This window comes from Episyrphus balteatus, chromosome 2, assembly GCF_945859705.1.
Source record: "Episyrphus balteatus chromosome 2, idEpiBalt1.1, whole genome shotgun sequence".
Classification (NCBI taxonomy): domain Eukaryota; kingdom Metazoa; phylum Arthropoda; class Insecta; order Diptera; family Syrphidae; genus Episyrphus; species Episyrphus balteatus.
The window spans coordinates 47,027,756-47,050,844 of NC_079135.1; the positions used below are offsets into that span (position 1 = coordinate 47,027,756).

The window sequence follows — 23,089 nt, forward strand, 5'->3', positions numbered from 1 at the left end:
TCATTAGTTTTGAAAAGAGGCGCGCCTCTTGAGGCTTCATGTAATAGCTGACATGGTATTTTTTCTTTAACATGTTCGCTGTTGATTTTGTAGACTTCAAAAAACGTGGTTCAGTCTTAATTTAACAAAATGTAACTGTTTGACAGTTTACCATTGTGCTATGACGTCATAATATTACATTTTGTAACACACAAAATACACTCAAGTGCAATGCACTCTCCACTCATGGTATAAAAAGACAAGGTATGATCATTAGAGCCGCCATCTTACAAAATGGGGTAATAGTGTTTTGACGTTTGGCATTTGGCAAAGTCAAAAGCAACAACAATTTCCAAGACAAATTTGTTTACAACAACAATTTCAATGGGCTGGGCTGTCAAAACCTTAAGTAGCCATCTTTTTTTCTTTCATTTGACAGTTCTCGATACTGAGTTTTTTCTAATGATCATACCTTCTCTTCTTATACCATGCTCTCCACTCAACTATTTTAATTCACATATTACCTAAATCATTCCTTCAAAATAAAAAAAAGGAAAAATTCACAAATTTTCTGCAAAAGAAAAAAACTCTTCACCTGAACGCGGCATTTTGACATTTCTCATTGTTGCTGACATTTTGCCGTTTGTCCTTCACCCCGGCGACCGTTAATCAAAAAACACATGCACAAAAAACACCAACAACATCACAAAAATGACATTTCTCAAACAAAATCGTCACCGACGAAAATTTGCTTTTTGCTTCTCCTCGAGCTCTCGTTGTACCTCCTCAAATAGAATTTTATTTTGTTTTAATTTTCGGGAATATTTCTCTACCTAATCTCAGAGATATAATATTCTACAATTTATCTTTTGTATTTTCGTTATATTTTGTGTAGTTTCATTTTCGTTCTCATCAAGATAATTTGGTCACAAATAAAATTTTGTCAAGAAGGCGGGCGCGTAAGCGATAGTGTTTTCAAGTGTATTATTAATTTTTTTTTGTCTACTACTACAGCCTTTTCTAATCTTTTTTTTTGCCGATAATGTTAGCCGTACCAAATGAATCGAAGGCAAGTATTTATTTCTAATCTTTCTTTAGTGATAAACTTTTTATTTTAAGATTGGAAGCTTTTTTTTTAATATTTTTAATAATGTGAACCTTACCGAACGCTAACTAATGGCTTGTTCAAGGACCATCGCATTTGTGCGTTGTTTTAGGTTCTGTCGAATAATTTGAAATAACCTTCAGTTGACCTAGGCTGTTTTCAAATCAGTTGGTTATACGGGACATCTTTCTTTCAAATCAAAACTGTACCCTATCTTTAGCGGGGAAACTTATTGATATGATTTATAGCCAAATGTAGAAGGTTTTATCTCTCTTTTGCATGGACAGGTCGAAAAAAACTGTCTAAAAAAATAATAAAAAAGTTACTTTATTGCACTTCTTTTTTCTTTTTAATTAAAACAATTTTGATGGCGAAGAAGAAAATATGTTTGGCGCCGAATTATATAAAATCAGGAAACACAATGTTGTTTTGACCAAAAGACATTTTTTTTTATTTTTATTCATTTTTATTGGGATTACATAATTATTATTAGTACGACTGAATTAATTTATTTGTTTATTTATTGCTAAAATGATTATCAGAAATGTTGTTTGTTTTAATTTTCCACTTTGAAAAAACACAAATCTATTTAAAGCTGTTTCTTATCGCCTGCTGAGGTGATGAGGTGGAAATATGTTTGTCTGTAGATAGAAATTTTTATTAAGTAGGTACCTAGATTAAGCAGCTAAGGGAAACAATGGGCTTAGTAAATGAGTGTAAAGATAAGTTAGTGTAGGCATGAACTTCAAATTTAAATTAAATAGTTAAGCAATGTACGGCATAGTCAATGCCGTACAATGCTTTTTAGTTCTCTTGAAAATATTAACAATACAAGAGTTTTCACTTAATTTTAAAATCTAAATAATTACCTTTAGACTTGCGAGTAAAAGTATAGAATACTGCCTTAAAAATTAAGTTTTCCATAGTTGCAGTACTTCTGCTGAAATATTTTTGATCTCATTCATTAGCTTGAATTTTAAACAATAAACTGAATTCAAAAAGATTTAAAAAACATATGCATTGCTCTCACGCTATCCGTCGTTATTACAAAAATTCGAATATTTATTAATATGTATTTATTTATTGTAACAAGTAAGATACATACATTTTTCTTCTTTTTTATCGTTTTATTCTTACTTACTTACTAAGGGTGACCAGCGCCGTAAGGCGGCTACAATCCGCTGTGGATTTGGGCCTCAACCAACAAGCTTCTCCAACCAGCTCTTTCCTTAGCTTGCTGCTTCTTCTCCAATCACCTTCAATGAATACTGGACCAAAAACCGCACGAAGAACTTTTCTCTCAAACCAATCCAAACTGTTTTCATCTCCCTTCGTTAAAGAATCCATGTCCCTGCACCATATAGCAGGATGCAGGACTGAAATAATAAGAGTCTTGTATAAGGACAATTTAGTTGCTGGTCTATTACCTTCTCAAACCAAAGTAGCAGGAGTTGGCAAGAGTAATTCTTCGTTTGATTTCAGCGCTGGTGTTGTCTGTATTTGTTTTATTCTGCGCTGTTATAATTCAGATTTCTATTGATTCATTAGTGTGATTTGATGTTTTCATCTCAGAAAGTGGAGGTAAGCAGCTCAAGTCATCATACTATTGCGTGTAGTATGAAAAATGTACACACAGTTCAGGAAAAATGGAGAGTTTATTCAAATAAGCTCCAAAAACTTCTTTCTGAAACCGTTATATGTGCCCTTAATTATGAAAGTAGAATAAGTCACTCCTAAAAATGGCCTCAAATCTAGCCTTAAAATAATTATTATTTAAGGGGTAGGGTTTATTTAAAAGCAAAATTGCAGTAAATAAACTTCAAAGAAGAAGAAAATTGGTTTATAATACAAATTCTATATACTACTGGAATCAGTAAAGTAGAAGAATAAGCACTATATTTAATTGGACTTGTTAAATTATTGATTTAATATTGCTTTTTATGGCCTTTAGTCCAAACAAAAATTTTGGCGTTTCGTCCCGGTGGGGCTCACTTGGACTCATCAGTTGACTTATCGATAAGTCAACTGATGAGTCCAAGTGAGCTCCACCGGGACGAAACGCCAAAATTTTTGTTTGGACTAAAGGCCATAAAAAGCTATATTAAATCGTAAATAAACTTCTTTATTGCTCCTGTAGTGATTTCATAAAAGAAATATAACTAAATTGTTATAGGAAAATTATTATGTACGTTTTTCTTTAAACAATGCAAAAAGTGGGCACATATATCAGAAGTTCATGTCTATGGTCATCGCAGGAAGGTTAAAGAAATTGTCGTCGTTAGTAAATGTCACTCCTAAAAATTGCCTCAAATCTAGCCTTAAAATAATTATTATTTAAGGGGTAGGGTTTATTTAAAAGCAAAATTGCAGTAAATAAACTTCTTTATTGCTCCTGTAGTGATTTCATAAAAGAAATATAACTAAATTGTTATAGGAAAATTATTATGTACGTTTTTCTTTAAACAATGCAAAAAGTGGGCACATATATCAGAAGTTCATGTCCATGGTCATCGCAGGAAGGTTAAAGAAATTGTCGTCGTTAGTAAATGACAGTTAGAATCGGAAAGCTGGAACTTATCTTATTGATATCGTCGTTCCTTATTGTCGGTTTATTTGACAATAAATCGTTCTTACTCACGATAAATCTCCATTTAATACTGCGCGAGGAACTTCCGAAGTCCTAAGATTCAGTTTGTCTTATCACGATAAACTGACCAGCTCCTAGTTCAGACTTAAACCCTATCGAGCATTTATGAAGATTAAAGCCTAAAATATGGCTTCATCAATAGTAAATTACCTTAACACAGCACGACCGTGGAACTTGTTGCTGAATTATGAGTTTAGCTTTAAAATACGGGATATTGCAAGAGATTGTTCTAATGAAGAAAAAAAAGCACAAAAAACAATGTTTAATGAATACTACATTTATTATAACAAGGCCTTTTACTTAGTGTTTTGCTTTCTGGTTCCTACTCTAAAACAATAACCCAAACTATATCGATACATTGGCTTCAAACCTACTGTAGAAAAGAAACCTTCCTAACGTAAGATATGCCCATGATATAAAATTTGAATTCATAGCTAAAAAGCTGTCATTCCTATTATGTTCTTTTATTTTTTTTTCTCATTTCGGATTTAAATTCTGGTTTCCCGATACAACTCATAGTATTGATTCAAAGCTTAACTAATTTGAACAAATTTCTTGGTTTCACTTTTGGTTGCAAATGTTATGTCCGCTACTGTACTTCAATTTAGCACAACATTTAAAAAAAAGTTCTCAATAAGTAGCAGATTTATAAATTTCTTCTTAATTTATGAAATTTTTTTTCAAATATGTCCGTAATATCAAATTTCGATATATAGCTAAAAAGCTCTCCACTCCATTTCTCTAAAATCCAGTGAAAGATGTTCTTTGCATACCTTATTAATTTTTTTCTCATTCCGGATCTAAATTATTTGTACGAGGCGCAAGGTGCACACATTAGGAATGAGTCGAATAGATACCGTTCTTGCTCTAAATGATAGTTGGAACTCTTGAACTTGTATCGAATTAAAATACTTATATACAAAAATGCCTTCACAACTATTTTGAAAGTTATTATGTTGTCCTTTGAGTAATAAGATAGGTCGTTGCGTGGAATTTGTCAGTAGGCCATTGACCCAAAACACACGGCTAAGATATTCAAAGCGTGGTTATGTGATCACAATATCATACTTATGCCCACTGCAGCTCCGTCCAATAGAATCTGGGAGATCGTCAAACACAAAATTAATTAGGAAAATATTAGGAGTGAAGATTTTCAAAAATGTTTGCCCATATTGTTTTGACGTAATCCCGAGCAAACCAGCCCCCTTTCAATCAACTTTTATCTCTGTTTTATAAAAAAAAAAAACAATATTCTGTTGCAAAATTATTTGTTAACATATTGACGTTCTATCTTCATGACTTTGCAAAACGAAATCATAAGATATAATTTACTGAAACTGAAATTCATGTGTTTCTGATGAAATGTGTGCCTATATAAAAAAAAACTCCAAGTCATTCTAAGTGAAGATATGTACATATGTACTATATTAATCGATAAGAAGATATTAATCATTACAGATTTATTTATCAGTCAAAATAAGTCTCCTCTTATATTAGCAAGTAATTTATTGATTTTCATTTAATAATCATATTTCTATCGAAATTAAAAGTTTTTATCTGCACTATACATAAACATTTTGATACAAATCGAAGATAATGTTCGTCCCGTGCATTTTATTCGTAAACAAATATTACGATATTTACTTTGCGATAAAACATACATATATTCAAAAAAAGTACTTATTTATCTCTGATTCTGGTTTTTGAAGGATGTATATCTTGGTATTAATAGAAAATTGTTCACTACTCCAAAAGGTTTTTATCTCAAAGATTTCAGTTTAAATAAAAACAAAACAGCAGTTTTGAATGTATAAAGCTTTAAGTATTTTATGTACCGACACGTAAAACAAAAAATCATCAATATTGAAACTGTTTTGCCTAAAGATTTATAGTAAATATGGTTCACTTTTGAATTATTTTAAATGGTGGCCACAAAAGGACGGATTATTTTAACAATTAATATGTATTTTTTCAATATAACCGTTTTTTTTTTTAAATACATGTGATTCTTCGAGATTGAACGTCTTAAAATTGTTAAATTTGTATTCCTGCAATATAGAGATTGCTTTTTTGATACGTGAAGGTTCCTTGCTTATATAGTAGCATGTAGGTATTTTGACTGTTCTATTAGTTCGTATAAAAACTATCCCTGATTTATACAAGTACACTTTTAAGATTAAAACAAATATTTCTACTTGCGACTTGCCTAATAAGGCAAATATTATTTTCTCGTTTAAATAAAATCTTTGTTTTAATCACCAATATTACGATGATAGATAAATCGAAAAAAAGAAAAGTTTTCGTCCAAAAAATAGTTTTCGCCATGTCGCCCGTTTGCCTGTGCGTGCATTTGTTCACATTTCCACTGTCTAAACGGGTAAACAGATTTTCTAATAGGGTAAACAGATTTAAATGCAAAAACTTTTTTGTGAACGTTTTGTTACAATTGAAAAAAAAAACATTTTTTTTTTATATAAAAATAACAAGTTTTTTTTTTGAAAAACTTCCAAAAATTTTTTTTTTTTGAAACTTTTTCTTAAGACTCATATTTTTTTAATAAGACAAATATGGCAACGGCAAGCAAATCTGTTCTAAAAATGAAATGCAAAAGTGCCCATATGGGGGCCTTATTTTTCTTATATGTACCTAAATATGTATGCAATGTATTACCGCTTTTATAGAGATATTGTTGATTCTATCAACAAGAATAAGTACGTGCAACCCAGTTGTGCATTATATTGATTCGACCAATAAGTTTTATTTTGGTTGCTACAGAAAATGAAAAGAACATTTGTGTAAATACAGATGATTCTATGATCGGCTAAAAATGTATACACACGACGAAAATTCATTGGAGAATAATTTTATTCATTAATGCAAAACTTGCTTTATTCTCTTCGAATTTCCATTGATGAATTAATAAAATTTGCAAATAAAATATAGTTTAACCAGTCTACCAAGTTTAGTTTTTGTATTCTTGAAGTAAGAGCACGCCAAAGCTGTCATGAACAATATGGATCTTCATTTCGATAGAAGTTTTTTTTTTCTAGAAAAACTAACCAAAGTAGACAGGTAAAATTAAAAATAAAACCAACAAATAGAAAAAAAACATGATTTAGCCATTATGATTCAATAAGTGAGACTCATATTAAAATTCAAAAAAAACTTTTATGCGACTGGTTTAAAACATAAAATTACTATTCATTTATGAATATCAAAAAGTCGGTCTTTTGTTTGGTTGTTTATTTCTCAAATACTTGCTCGAAACTTATGGTAAGATAATATCTTTGTTTAGGTGCGTAGAGGTATTTAATTGAATCTTCTTAATACGATATCTAAGTAAATATTTACTAACCCATTATGAAGTAAAATTGTCAATATCAACGCGTATAAAAATTAATACAACAAAGAACGCAATATTATAGATTTAAGATTATTTCTTCATAAAATCAGGATCAATCGCTAATGCGGCCAACCAAAGATAGTTAACCACATCGATGAACACGTTACAAGTAGGAACAATTATAAAATTTTAAATTTTGCAAAAAAATCAAATAGCAACCCACATCGAAGTCCATTCAACCTGAAAGAAATTGATCTCAATAAACTATGCGCATATTTTACGGTCTACCAATATATATTTTTTTAACGATTAACGATAATTGTCTTGTCTTATACAAATAAAAAAACAAAAAAAACATAAACGATTGTGCGAAATTCAACCGGTCGAATTATTTTATTAAGTTCCTCGTGTTTATTTTAAGATTGATAAGCGACTGATGAACTTCAAGAGATGTCCACATTAAAAAGGTTATCAAACAGACAAGATATCTTCTTCGACGATACAAAAGAATAAAGGAAATAAAAAGTATTGTATTACACATACAACATTCCAATTGAGATTTATGAAATCCCATCTCGTGTGCGATTCAAATATGCACGATAGCTGCTGTCGCGGCCGGCCGACGCGTTCTCGGACGTTCAAGGTCATTGGTTTATTGTTTGTTTTCCATGTGACAAGCCCCATTTGTTGTTGGATTTGATCTCGTAACTATCTGTGTATTAAAAAAAATTGCGTAATGAGAGGTGACGAGCTTAATAATAATATAAATGAATATAATACTAATTGAAAGGGCGCCAAATTGCTTTAATGCATACATTGAGAACTGAAAGCAGTAATTATTTTCATTTAAGTTTAACGTATTCTCAATATTTTGACATTTTTTGAAAGTGGATATGATAAATACGGTTTTAAACGGCAGTTTCATAATTTTACAAAACAAAAAAAAAAAACAAGTATACACCCTGTATGACCGTTATGAAATGTATTTTAAAAATAAAGTGAATGAATTTGTAATAATTTTTTTTTGTAATAACTACATACATTATAATTTAAATTCAATATACAAACATAACAATATGTCGGTTTGAGTTTGTATTTTTGCAATAATTTTTACTTTTTATCTTATTCATATGTTATATAAATTAAGGAACCCGAAAAAAAAACAATAATTAACTACACTTTAATAACTATACCAAAAACCTTAATAGGCAGTTTATATTGTTTTCGAGATCAAAAAAATTCACATAAAAGAAGGAAAAAATGCCAGTTTAGGTAAGAGTTATTTAATTTATCGTTTTTATTGAGAAAAATGTTTAAATGCGTTCTTTAAATGAGTAATGTTTTTCTTGAAATTAAGTAAAGAATGCCATTGATATTATGATTGTGTTTCATTGGGAAAAAAAAATATCCAGTTCCTTAATGTGTTAAAAATTACCCTTTTTATGTAAATGAGCAAAGACAAAAAATTATTTCTGTGACAGGTAATCAAAGAGATAGAAGATTATTTATTTCTGGAATATGATATCATTCTTTTATTTTCATCTTATGTGAAAACACACATATACATATCTTAACTCATAAAAAACATTATTAACGGTTGCTCCCAACTTTTATTTTTTGATTTTCAAATTTACTATGAACGACTTAAAGACTTGCATACCTTATAGCAACGATAATTTTCGAAAAAAATATTGTTTTGGTTTAGCAAAAATATATTTTTTTCGTAAACGGAATACCTACAATCAAATAAGGGTTTATCATATAAAATGATTAACTAGACTTTCTTACCATTTTATTTTTTTTTTAAACTTTAATCATACAATTTGGTATGGCATATCAAAGAAATTAATCCACATATTAAAACAAAGTTTCAAGAAAATATTTTAATCTGTTTTAATTTTTTTTAATTCAAAATTAATATTGTCCGCTGTTGTCCAAAAATTTCGTTGCAATCGGTTAAGTCGTTTACGAGAAAGCTCAAAATAAAACAAAACGCTTCCATGGCAGGTACCGTTATCAACCAACGCACATAAAGGTATTTCAACAATCTAAGCGGCCAAAACTGTTTTTGATTTTGTTTTCTTTGAAAACACTCAAATTACTTAAAGCAGTTGTATTTATTATAAAAAATAGCTTTTTCTTAAAAAAAAACTTTTGTATGTCCAATATAAAAAAAATAATTAGGTAAATTGCTGGGGAAAAAATCATGATTATAATTATTAATATGTTAATTACCTATACAAAAATATTATAATTCCCTAAAAACTCGCTTATACATATGAAGGTTCTTATAGCAGGTGACCAAATATTTAATTTTCTATTAACTAAAACATTAAACTAAGCACTAAACATTTAAGCCTGATGTACATATCTGGATTGTATAAAAAAATAACGAAAAAAAGTTAATGTTTAAAAAAAAAGAAAATTAAAAACGGGTCTATTTTTAAAACTGTGAGAGCTATTTTTGAGAATTTTTTTTTCTTTTTATTTTGATCATTTGGCAAGCAGGTACCTACCCTTAATTTTGATCCGAAAAAAAATTCAATTTCCCTACTAAGGAGTCACCCAAAAGTGCCAAGTTTGAAGCAAATCCCTTCAGTGGTTTGGGCTGTAGCTTAAGATAGAGACAGACATACAGAAGGACAGAACTGTTTGACCCACTTTCTGGCATCCTCCATCATCGTATTGTCGTGAATTTTTTTACGAATCCTAAACTTGCTAGTTTAACTTGCAAGTGTAAAGGGAGAAGGACATAATGGATCAAGGAATAGAACCAAAAACAAGATCTCGCCGCAATATCAGTACCTTACCCTTGAAACGTCTACTGTGTTTACTTTATTTCAAACATGTTACAAAAATTGTACATTGTTTAATTTGAAAAAAAGTGCAAAAAAATTGTATTTGAAAACTTAAAATAAATTAAACGCATTAAGCTTGCCTCCTCCACTCCCGCAATCATTTTAGTCAAATAGAACACGAAAATCCAAATTTGGAAGATCATCTTTAATCTTTATCTATTAGCTTTCTGTGGTAACAATCTAAAATACACAAAATTAAAACTCCTTGTGCTAAAATCGCCCGCACGTTCTCCACAATGAATGAGCGAAAATTATACTCTCGCATTTCTTAACATTTCTCTCTGCGCTAGCGAGCGATCGTCTTTCGTTTGTATAACACATTTTGATAAGACAAGTTACGAGAGTTGTCCGTTTGCCTATTGGAGGCGCGCAGGGACTGCGTAGTTAACGATCGAAATTTCATTAAGTAGCGCGTTGTGATAACAAAAGTCGTTTGTTTTTCACCACTCAATATTGTACTTATATTATTTTTTTTTTTTATACACATACATTTTTAATGAGTACACACTAATGTGTCTTCTTTAGTTTTATTTTTTTATACATTCATGAAAAAATATTAACAAAACAAAAAAAAAAATGGAATATAACCAGCATTTAATATTGAGATTGTTCCCACATGAACTTGACAAGAGAGTTCAGTCAAGTCGCGTCCGTCATTGAATATTGAATTATAACCGGCGATTGTTGTTATATTCGGTTTTTGGCTAAGCTATTTTTTTGTTATTTTAATTTTAATTAAAAATTGTAAAATTTTTTATTTTGCCAATTTTGAACGCAAAAAAATAAAAACTGTTTGTTTGAATTTAATTCATCGTTATAATGAGCCGTCCAATTGATATACTTCTTGATAGAGTAAGTTTATTGGATACACATGCCAAATTAATAATGAAATTCTCTTTATCGAGAGGAAAGAAAAAATTCTCTTTGAAAAGAGATTTCTGTCATTTTATCGGTGGATACAAAATTTATTTATTTGCCACTTTGCATACAAAAAAAAAAAAAAGAAAATGCAAATTTATGTCGTTGAGAGCAAAATCGTGGTGAATTGTATTTAAATATTTAAACATAATTTTATATATGAGAGTCTTATTGGACACGAGACAGACACGACAAACGGTGACTGAGTGTTTGTTTATGTAAATGACATTTTTAACCAACAACTGTCATTATTATGGTTTTGTGCGTTGTGGCGGCGGCGATCGATGTGGAGAAATGAGAGATCATTGTGGTTTCACCTTCAGACATAACAAACGGTATTTAAGATTCTTCACACTATTGAAGAGCAATTTGAAAATTGAGATACGTTGAATAATTATTGCTAAGAATTTGCGAAGATCATTCTTGTGGTATATTTGGTTTCATAAATTATTATGATTTATTTTTTTCGGTCTTCCGGGAATGATTTTGGTTACACTTATCGATCATTATAATGTTAATTATTCTGTTGTTTTGATTTATTTTAAATTTAAAACAAAGCTATCAATGTCATCTTATATAATTTACGGACAAACATATAAACAGAATGATAGATAATGTTTTAGTGACTATGAACTTTGAACTAAGTTTTTTATTTGTTTGTGATGTTTTAGTGCGAGCTGAAGAACATCATCGTTCGGGTAAAAACTTTTGAAGTTTGTTCTCGCGTGTGCGAGAGATAATGAATCTTTGTATTATTGAACAAAAATTATATCTATCAATTTATACAAACATACAATTTGTACATACATGTATTGTACATGCTCATGACAAAAAATAATTAGATTTTGTGAAGGTTGCATATAAGTGGCTTTTATGTCAGAATTTTATGTTTTTAATTTTTATTGATGGATCATTTGCAAATCTTCGTTTGTATTTACTATCTGTGATTTGTAAAGAACTTAGATTTATTTTTATTTGAATGCCTGCACAGATAAGAAATGTTTTATTATTTAGGAATTTTTTTTTAAAGATGGTTATGTAATTTTGATAGCACGTTTAGAATCTAATATTTAATAGTTTAAAGTCATTGCTGTTAAGATGATTTTATAATTATAAGAGCATGACGTTAAGTTTTAACTGTGCCAGCAGGTGTAATATATTTTCTTAATATGGTCAAGGCTTAAGACTTTTGAAAATATAGACAACTGGTAGGATAGACAATAAATCATAACCGTAGTTTATAACTATTTATATGTTTAGGATGAATTAACATCTATTTTTGAAGAAGAACGAGTAAAGATTTGTAAAGCTTCGAAAAAATTCAAGAAAATTTGTACGATGGTTTGATTTTTTCACTTTTTGATTCTTTCACTTTTTCGTCATGGCCCGAGGACTCCATAAAACCACAATGCCTAGGGACCTTCAATTTACCGCCAAGTCCAAATATTCAGAGATGCACTTTTTCATGACAATGTTGAAGACTCACAATAAGCAGTATCCCTGAAAAAAAATTTCTAGATTGTGGGAGAACACACTATACGTTGCGGAACGGTTTACGACACACAGCCAAATAGAGTTTCAAAAGATCTCTCATTGATAAAAAAATTTAACTCTTAAACAACCACGATCCAGTATCTGGTGAATTGAAATATGGAAGGTCAAATATCAAGGTTAAACAAAACGAAATACTCAAGGTCGAATTCAAGGTTAAACAAAGTGAAATAACTACTAAATAGAACCAATTTGTTCTCGAGATAAGTTATTTTGTTATTTTGTTTGCAAAATTATCAACGTCGAAAAGTTTGGTACCTCATGAAAATGAGATAACAACAAACATGATATTACGATGATGGAGAATGCCAAAAAATAGGTTCCGCAATTTTGTCTGTCTGTCCGTATATCGAGCTATAGCCTAAACTACTGGAGCGATTTCTTAAAAACTTGGAAGATAACAGCTTTGAATGATTCCCTAGAGAAATTATGTTTTTTTAGGAAGAAAACTAACCATACCTGCCATATAACGGAAATACAAAAGTTAATTTTTTTCAAAAAGGAGTGTAAGGATTTTGATTAAAACTTTTGTATGTTACGCTAAAAATAAGGTCAAATTTCTGAAATAAAAAATGTTATTTGGAATGTTATTAACGGTACCTGTCATAAAAATTTTTATACAGAAGCTTTTAAAATTAAAAAAAAAAATTCATAAAGCATGTTTTTGGATTTTAAAAAATATTTCCAAAATCAATTTTTGAAAAACTGGTTGGTTATTTTTTCCAAAATTTCGTTTTACGTTGAATAATATTTTCTTTAAAATGGCATACCATTTTTGGAATAATATTTTTGAAAAATGTAAGAAAATTTGTACACACAAAAAACTTATTTTGTTTTGAAAAATGGGTCTAACTTTAAAAAAAGTGTTCTAAAAATTTATTTTATTGTTTAAGAACAATTAATCAAATTTTTCAAAAACTATTTGAAAAAAGACGAAGTTTTTGGTTTTACAAAAAGGTATACAACGTTATTGTAGGTGGTATTGTTTATTTCTAATATTTTTTTTTTACAAATTAAATCAATTTTTTTAAGCCCCCAATTCAGCTAGGGGGGGACCCCCTCCCATATAATTTTTTTCTTATCTCGGCCTGAATTACCCCGTATATTTACTTCTACAAAAAACATTCATATGGCAATCTTTTAAATACCATATCAAGTAGGTAAGTATGCAAATTATTTCAAGACTATCGACCATGAAATACAAAAAAAGTTAACGATTAAACTTCGTCCTGGGTCAATTTGACCCACTTGATTAGTAAATAGTTCGAGATTTAACCTTTTTATCCAGTTTACTGGACTTCACATCAATACAATGAACAAATCACGAAATAGGAACAAAAAAAAAATGCCACAAATTTAAATAAACTTGCGTTTACAAAAATAACTTTTATAAGTTATTGAATAAAATTTGCAAACCAAAAAATTTTACATTGAACCCATTAAAATAATTGCCTTCAATCGTTACGTAATCAAATCGAATTATTTAAATATCCGCTAAAAACTAGTAAACGTGATGCGAATTTTTGTCGTACAGTATTAGTTTTTGTTTTCATTTGTAAGTGAAAGTAATGAGAGCTGTTATAATACTACCCATTCGGTCTGGCTTCCGTATAACCAGCGTTGATAAGCCTATGACAAATAATGTTTCATTGACCCATAAGTCAAAAATGTATACATAAATGTTCTATTTATGCGTAGAGAAATAATAATTTAATGTGCACATATCCGTTACTTCGTCAGTGTGCTATCAAATTCACCATTTAAATTATAAATTCATGGTGTGAAATAAAAAAAAATTAAAAATTAACAATATTTTTTGAGTATTTATTGAGTTAATGTTTTTAATAGTTGTGGAATATCATTTAAGTTTGATATCAAATGGTATAAAAAAAGTTAATAACGAAGATACCTCATGAGTTCAGCTGATATCTTTATCATGATTTTGATAATTTGTCACGCAAAATTCTTTTTTTTTTTTTAAATGTCATCTTACCCAATTTCTGGGAATTATTTAATAACTCAATGTCATTTCCAAAATTGATATAAAATTTGTAAACAAATGGGTAAATACCACACGCCACACCTTTTAATCTCAAATGTATTAATTTTTCTTTTCTTTGAAAATAAGATGACGAGACGATAAAAAGTGTTCTTATAAGGTTAAGTGACCTAATCGGCTAATACAACATTTTCAAAATGTAAAATAGCAATATAATGTTTTTTTTTGAAAAATGTTAGTAAAAAAGAAAATAATAGAAATTTTTATGGTGATTTTAGTGGTTGATAGAATTATTTAACCTCGCTTTTAGCTATAATTTGATCCTACAACTGTTTCTGTAAACGTAATGGTTTCCAAAAAACTGCTTTTCGAGTTGCGTCAATTTTATCAAAATAGGGTATTTTAGCACATTGAAACCAGTCAATGGGTAATTTTTCCCTTCAAAAGGTTAATTCGTTCTAACTTTAGAAAAACTGAAATCTTTCAACATCGATCATTTCATTTTATTTTGACATCTTTTGAATCAAAGATGCAAAAAAGCAAATAAATCCTTACTAGTACATTTTCCGAAACATAATATGTATTGTGAAAAGGCTTTTAGATGAGAAAAAATACCTTTTGAGATCAAAATTATTTCGGGCATACATTTTCTAAGTGTCTGAATTTAAACAAATTCCCTTAGAATATTAAAATCCACAGTATATTCATGCTGTGAGTTTTATATAGTGTCGGTAAACATCGACCAAAATAAGGCGTCTTAGTAAGGGAACGACAGATCTAACTGATGAGCCCTCTGTAGTACCTGGGCGAAACGCTTTATAAGTTGTATAGAAAGTTGTAAAACTGAGCAGAAACCTTTGGTTTATAATGAAAATAAGGATCTAAAGGGCTCATGTCAAATTCTTACTCTGTACCATTGTTTGCCAAACATGGTTTTGATCGCAAAAGTTTAATTTTGTGTTCTAAAAGAATTGCCACAATATTATTTCGACTTGTTAGCATCTTTGATTAAGATGGTGGATATTTCAGTTTTCAAATAGTCAACATGTCCGAAAATTGGAACAATTTCTCCTTTTAAGGCCAAAATTACCACTGTCCATTGGGCAATAGCCAGAAAATAACAACTACTAGATCTAACACACAGTCTGATGTATAAGGTTTTTATTTTATTTCATGATTCCCAATGGAAAGCCTGCAAAAAACGCATCATACCGAGTTTAAAGTAAATCAATCCATTTACATAAAAGCTCCCAAACAGACAGCCACGCAAATAAAATTGAGTGACACATCATCGTAATGTGAGTTCTTATCTTCCAAAAATTTCAATTGCATTTTGTCTTTATTAGTTATGCAATTTTCTTTTATATTACCTCATAAAAATGTCCAACAAATGGGAAAAATCCAAAACTTAAATTTGTTCTTTGCATAACGGATAAACTCATAACAGTAAAATTGCTTTGTTTAACTGAACTATCTTCATAAAGTACTCGTACTTACATCAATCTAAGCTAATCTAAACTAATTTAGATAAGCATGAAACTAATATTTTTATTGCTATTATATGAAGAATTGATCAGAACAAATAGGTGGTTTCGTAACATTTATTAGTATGACAAATTTGCTAATTAATGTTATTTTATATTATTATTACATTTTTTTTTCTTAATAACTTAAATATTATTTACGTAACTTACTGATAACACGTTACGTGTTTGTTTATAATTTAGGTCAGGGGACACCAACGAGCTCCATCTGACTCCAAGGAATTCCACGAGGTCACAAAGCGTGATGCACTTCGACTATTGGAGAGTGAATTGGACAATTTATTGCAAACAACAACCGACCCGGAGAGAAAAAAATTCCTTCAAAATGAAATGAACCGATTTGCTAATTTGTTTGGCAGATTCTTGCAAGAAGGTGAGTACCTACAATGTTTATTATTGTTGCTATAAAATTGTATTAAAATTAACAATTTATAAATTCTAGATGGTCCATCAATCGATTGGAATGAAATTCAAAAGCTACCTAGTGATGCTGTTATGGAATACTCCACCTTGAGTGCTCCACAAAATGAACAACAGGTACAAAAATTGTTTTAAGGATATTGCATTCAGATTAAATTATCATATTCATGTTGTTTTTCTTGCACATTGTTATTAATAATATCTGTAATATTTTTAAAAGACATACACAACACACACCATTCGATAATAATCCATCTTTTTGTGTTGATAAATTCATAAAATTAATCTATCTTATTTTGTAAACTGAAAATAAAAACAAAATTGAAGAGACTAGGTGATAGTAGGAATAATATTATACAACAATTTTCCTAGAACCGTTTCCTTTAGTGTTTCTAGCTTTTTTGAAAGCAAAAAAATTAACACTCCTTTTTTTATTTCCTTTTTCTATAATTCTTCAATTAGGATTGCACCTATACGACACGTACAGTGCGTGTCAGGTGAATAGACATATTCATCCTACTTACTAGCAGGGTACTAGTGTTTCTATTAGATACTGACCATTTGCTTTATAATTCAACTGCTATATCATTTTCCGTCTATATTGCTATGTCCAAGAACCAAGCAGATTTTGACTTGGTTATTGAAACAAATATTACTCAATATGCTAAAGCTTATATAGAAGTTTGTCTGTCCACGAAAAATGTTATCCCCGACAAGAGTATATCCGTTGCGAGTTTATGATTTTACCATTGGTCATGATCATAGTATAAGTCTAGTTCTGAATTGCAGACTCAATGGACTCCATTTTTACGCTGTTAAACTCTATCTCGTTGTCTAAAAATGCTCCAAAAGTTTTTTCTATGTGCTTCAGAATTATCTCAATTTTGGCTTCGTTTAACGCAGTCTCCACTGGCTTATTTTGACAAAAATAAAAGTATTCACCTGCCTCTTACTTTTTAACAATTTATGAACTCTCCTCAACAGCGAGAGTAAGACACCGCGCTGAGATGTCTGTGTTGAAGAATTTGATTGAGTTCTTATTTCCTTAAATTGCCTGAATCTTTTTAATACTGGGGATTTGAGTGGCTCTTGTTTTGCTCTCTCCGTTTTTTTGTGCTTGCAACACCATATCGTCTCCAAATCAGTTTAAAAAATCCATTAAAATATTTTGTACTTAGGATAAATTAAAAGTGACTTTTAAAAAAGGATAAAATCACTTTTATGAAACTTCGTGAAAGTTCTGTTCTTTACATTGCAAGGCTTAATTTAACCAGCCCAAGTTAAACGAAAAAGGCACATTGATATCAAAAATCGAGCTCTAAAAACCAGTGAAAAAACGTATGAAAATTCACAACTTTGCTTTTAGTTTTTTCGAAAGTTTTAGTTTTGTGGAAAGTAACTTCTCAAATGCAACTCCTTTTCCAGTAATTTTTTTTGTTTTTTAATTTCTAAAAAGAGAAGTGATCTCGCAATGTACAAATAGAAGAAAAAAATAATGTTTTCCAATTCTCTACTAAAAATTAATCTAAAGTTAAGCCAGGGGCCCAATTTCGCAAGAGTGAGTTTTTCTCTTTCTGTTTTTAAGGCAATTTACACATTTTTTCGTGTACATAGAGGAATTCACTCTTGCGGAATCAGGCCCTGTTTCCCACTCAGTCTTAAAATTCCGAATTTTGTCATTTTTATTCTGAAGCTTTACATACTTTATAAGATCTATCATTTTTTACGGAGGGTAGACCTTATTTAACATTTATCATAATTTTTCTATGATATCATATATATCTTTTTTTTTGAAGAAAATAACGGTAATTTTGTATGAAAAGATAACTTCACGTAATCCATAAAATTGGAATAACCAAAGTCTTTTCAATTTCCAAAATTTATTCTTCGTGCAAATCTTTTATCCATGAAAACAGAACCAGTACTAGTCCACCAAATTTCTTATTTCTTTGCTGAATTTTCTTCTCGTTATTTTTTCTCGCTGCCATAATGGACATTGGGTGTGATACTGACAAAGTTGTCTACTCAAGATCCGGAATGGGTGAGTATGTTTTATGTTTAATTATTTGATCGATAAAAAAACTCAACTACTGCTATTTGTTTTGAAGGTTCTTAAACTTCCTGCTAGTAGATAAGCCACATACATAAGCATTAGTCGACGAGCGCTATACGTTTCCAAACTTTTCTCGTATCAACTTTAGTATTAGGATTTTGTAGATATTTAATTGTAATCCCCGTATTTATAGATATGCTGTGGAAAAGTAAAAAAAGTTGATTTCCTAACATCAAGTTAATTTTATCTCATTTTTAATGATAAATTTGAAATAAATTTCATGTTAACCATTTCATTGTAGTCTTGTTATTCAATTCAAATCACTGATATGCTAAGTCGACTCATAAGCATACATAGCAAAGAATCCACATTTAGATCCTTTTCTCTTGTATAGAAATCAGTTCCAAGAAAAAAAAAATTAATTCTTTCAACCTTCACGTTAGAACACTTAAGAAAGCAAGCACGCACAGAAATGAAAATGCCCTTTTCGAAGCAATTGCTTGACTATCTGTAAGTATAGTTACATTTTGGTTCTGATTTGGATTTTTTCTTAATTGTCAGCAGTTCTGCTTGGAAAACACTATCAAAATTGGGTACCCACAAGTATTTTGAAATTTTAAGGGATTCATGAAAGAAACCCGAATCAACCCAACACTCCATCGTTCAATCATCACTAAATATAATACAATTCGAAGTGTATTGTCACAATGCCCACTTCGCAGTCTTTCTTTTACGGAGATTTTACAAATTTTAACAATAATTTTTAAAGTAGGAGTGCAGTAGTCTTATTAGACTTTGTATAGCTAAATTTTGATTCATTCACAGCTATCTCACTCGCCTTAATGCGAGGATCCTGGTTATTGTAACAAATATTTCTATTACTGTGAAGGAGAGTGGCTCTTGTTTTGTAATTTTTTCGATTTTTGTGTCTAGCATCAAAAAATCCACTTTAGTTCTTTTCTGCTCAAAAACAGTTATTAGCAATGCATAAGGTTTTAAACTCGCACTATATCACTAGCTTTATCATCCGGTTTTCTTAGAAAAGTCTATTAAATTAGTGTTCTACTCCCTGGGCACAGTTTTAATTTTTCTCCTGGACATATGCTTCTAAACAATCACAACCATTCGCCAGAGGATAAATAAGAATGGTCAATTCCTGAATTCATTCAAAATAATTTCAAATAACATTGGCTTTTAGTAATAGAGCGATTTTATTAAAAATCCGTTGTTATAAAAACACATCTCTCCAAACTAAGAACATTTATTTTTAATCATCTTCCAAAATGAATATTAAAAAAAATAGATGTTCCAACAAGGTTAATTGATCTCATTTGCTTAAATACATCTTTTCATACACAAACACACAAGTTCCTCCAATCTCAGATTTAAGAGATTCTAACTACAAAAGATCCATCTTATTATTTCAGATCCGTGATATGTTGAACAAATTGATTGTGATCAAGCTCAACGGTGGTCTCGGTACTTCTATGGGTTGCCACGGGCCAAAAAGTGTTATTTCTGTTCGTTCTGATCTAACGTTCCTTGATTTGACTGTGCAGCAAATTGAAGTAAGTACAAAACAAAAACATACACAACACCAATTTCTAAATTTTTATTTATACCAAAATTAAACTTTCTTTTATAGCACCTCAATAAAAAATACGATGCCAATGTGCCTCTAGTTCTTATGAATTCCTTCAACACAGATCAAGACACCGAGAAGATTGTTCGCAAATACCAAGGTTTCCGTGTACAAATTTACACTTTTAATCAAAGTTGTTTCCCACGTATTAGTCGTGAATCTTTCCTGCCTGTTGCTAAAGATTTCACAATAGAAAATGACATTGAAGCCTGGTATCCACCTGGTCACGGTGATTTCTATGAATCCTTCCAGAACTCCGGTCTGCTTAGCAAATTCATTAAAGAGGGTCGAGAATATTGTTTCTTGTCCAATATTGATAATTTGGGAGCAACTGTTGATTTGAATATTCTAAGCAAATTATTGGGCGAGGATACACCACAACATCCAATGGAATTTGTTATGGAAGTAACAAATAAGACACGAGCTGATGTTAAGGTATGGTTTTGCAAATAAATACTGCATCGACAGTATAAATTAACGTTTAATTACCTTCCAGGGTGGTACTCTTATCCAATATGAGAATAAATTAAGACTTCTGGAAATCGCTCAGGTGCCAAATGAGCATGTAGATGACTTCAAATCAGTAAAGACATTTAAGTTCTTCAATACAAACAACATTTGGGCCAGTCTTAAAGGTAAATTAAAATAGTATTCTCACAAGGATTTATATTTTCTTAAGTAAACAATTCTTCTCCACAATTTCAGCTATCGACCGTGTGTTGCGTGACAGAACTCTAAACATGGAAATCATTGTGAATAATAAATCTTTAGAAAAAGGCCTACGTGTGGTCCAACTAGAAACAGCCGTCGGTGCTGCCATGAAGTGCTTTGATGGATCTGTTGGTGTTAATGTGCCACGTTCCCGTTTCTTGCCGGTCAAGAAAACCTCCGATTTGTTGTTAGTCATGTCCAATTTGTACAGTTTGAAACATGGCAGTCTGGTTATGTCTCCACAAAGAATGTTCCCAACAACACCTTTGATCAAATTGGGAGATAATCATTTCGCTAAAGTGAAAGAGTTCCTTAGCCGATTTGCCAATATCCCCGATATCATTGAATTAGATCACTTGACTGTGTCGGGAGATGTGACATTCGGAAGAGGAGTCTCATTGAGAGTAAGTCTCCACCAGCAAAGTTTGTCCATTCGCTCGTTTTACCTATTTTTAAAAATTTCTTTTAGGGAACTGTTATTATCATCGCCAATCATGGAGATCGTATTGATATCCCAGCTGGAGCTATACTCGATAACAAGATCGTATCGGGTAATATGCGCATTTTGGATCATTAAATCTAAACAACGAAGAAAAGCGATTAAATCAATCTACAACAAAATACATCACACATCATTTATTTTAGTTCCAACTTGTGATGTTCTGTGAAACTAAAATCACATGGCTAAAATTTTATATTTATATAATATTTAGAAACAAAAAACTAAAACGATCAAAAACTCTTTTAATGCCCATCAAACGGGCAGCTTACGATCTAATCGCTCAAAGTTTCCTACTTAAAATCGATTTTTTAATGCGTAATTTTAATTAAACTAGTATGTAGTCTTCAAAATGATTGTATATTCGTGTGTTTGATTTTTTTTTTTAATAATTTAGTTTAATGTAATTTTTTTTTTTATTTTATTATGTTGTATTTCGAAACTTGGGAGTTGCAATGGCAAAGATATTTGTATTTAAAAAAAAAAACAAAACAAAATTATAATTTTTTCAAAAAAGAAAATTTTATTTTTTAGAAAATTAAGTGTTAAAATTTTAAAAAGAAAGTTGTGCAAATAAAAATGATTATATTTGTTAGTTAAAATTTTTGACTTTTCACTTTTATATAGCAACGCAAATGTACAGGTTGAACCCATCGGCTTCTTGTTTTCCGGGCATAAAAATATGTCTTTTTGTCTCAAAACAATTTATTTGTTTATTTGAACCACCTTTTTGGAAAAGTGTTCAAAATATCGTTTGGACAGACTTGATTTTTTTTTATAAATTTTAAATATTTTTAAGTCGTGAAAAAGATACAAAATTCAAAAAAGACCTCAAACCCACCTAGAATTATATTTTTGATTCAGGAAATAAAGGTCAGGAACATAGGAGTAATTTTATTAAATATTCCATCGGAAAATAAAATAGATTGAAACACCAAATTACCATTTAAAAGATTTATTTTAATTGATTTGTTATAATGGTTAAAATTTATTGAACATCAAAATTTTAAAAATATATATAGTTTTTAGCATCTTTAAAATGTTTCGTTTACAGCTTTTCCTTTTTGAAAATGTTATGACAACATACATTTTTGCATTCACTAAAATTTTTTACAATTATTCATCATCAGTGCATTTTTTTTTTATATAAAAGAGCGATTTTTATATTTTTTTTTCTTTTGTTTATTAAAAAAATCAAGACATGTAGCACCATTTGCAATAATAAATGAAAATAGCTCTTAGCTTTTTAGCAGTAAGTTTTATTTTAATAATTATTTTTTTCTTGGAAAACAAAATATTGAACAAAACAAATAATTCCTAATCATCTATTGGTCCAGTTTTAGCAGGTTTAATTGTTTTTCGTTTAAGTTTTTTTTTATTTCATGTTTAAAAAAAAGTCGATGTTATGTTTCCATTAATTTTGTTTGTCTGTTTGGAAAAGTGTATTTTTTGTTTAACATCTTTGGGTATTTATGGAAAGGCAGGTTAGAGCATAGATTCATCTCATTTTAGTTTACCTAAATTATAAAATAGGTATTGAATGTATGCTACATTTTTTTTTTAGTAAATTTAGAATTTTTTAGTTAATATTTTCTTTAAAGATTATTTTTAAAAAGATTTTTTTTTAATTAATTTTTAATCTAGCAACTATTATGAAGACAAAAATCATACATTCATGTGTATAGTTTTTGTGGATTACATTCATAATTTTTTAAATTACTCATACTGAACAAATTTATTTAAAATTTTGATTAAAAAACTTGACAAATCTGTTAACTTTTATGATCAAAATAAGAAAATTAGATAATCTACAAAATGGC

General features: G+C 29.8%; 1 protein-coding gene across 2 annotated transcripts; it reads left to right on the top strand.

Moving 5' to 3' along the window:
• The first annotated feature begins 721 nt into the window (after positions 1-721).
• Positions 722-21,871, top strand: LOC129912805 (UTP--glucose-1-phosphate uridylyltransferase). 2 transcript variants are annotated; one of them, XM_055991238.1, is made up of 8 exons: positions 722-1,048; positions 16,128-16,317; positions 16,387-16,481; positions 19,845-19,985; positions 20,063-20,494; positions 20,556-20,694; positions 20,765-21,174; positions 21,240-21,871. In XM_055991238.1, exons 1-8 carry the CDS (start codon positions 1,022-1,024, stop codon positions 21,345-21,347), a joined length of 1,542 nt encoding a protein of 513 aa, XP_055847213.1. In that variant the 5' UTR covers positions 722-1,021; the 3' UTR covers positions 21,348-21,871. The 2 variants fall into 2 exon arrangements, with proteins under 2 accessions (XP_055847213.1, XP_055847212.1); XM_055991237.1 differs by lacking the exon at positions 722-1,048 and adding an exon at positions 10,557-10,784.
• Positions 21,872-23,089: the final 1,218 nt, after the last annotated feature.

Excerpts from the sequence above, each read along its gene's own strand:
- LOC129912805 (XM_055991237.1), top strand. The coding sequence starts at position 10,752 with ATGAGCCGTCCAATTGATATACTTCTTGATAGA. Across the intron at positions 10,785-16,127 it reads TTGATATACTTCTTGATAGA|GTCAGGGGACACCAACGAGC; the intron begins GTAAGTTTATTG and ends TTTATAATTTAG. Across the intron at positions 16,318-16,386 it reads TGGCAGATTCTTGCAAGAAG|ATGGTCCATCAATCGATTGG; the intron begins GTGAGTACCTAC and ends TATAAATTCTAG.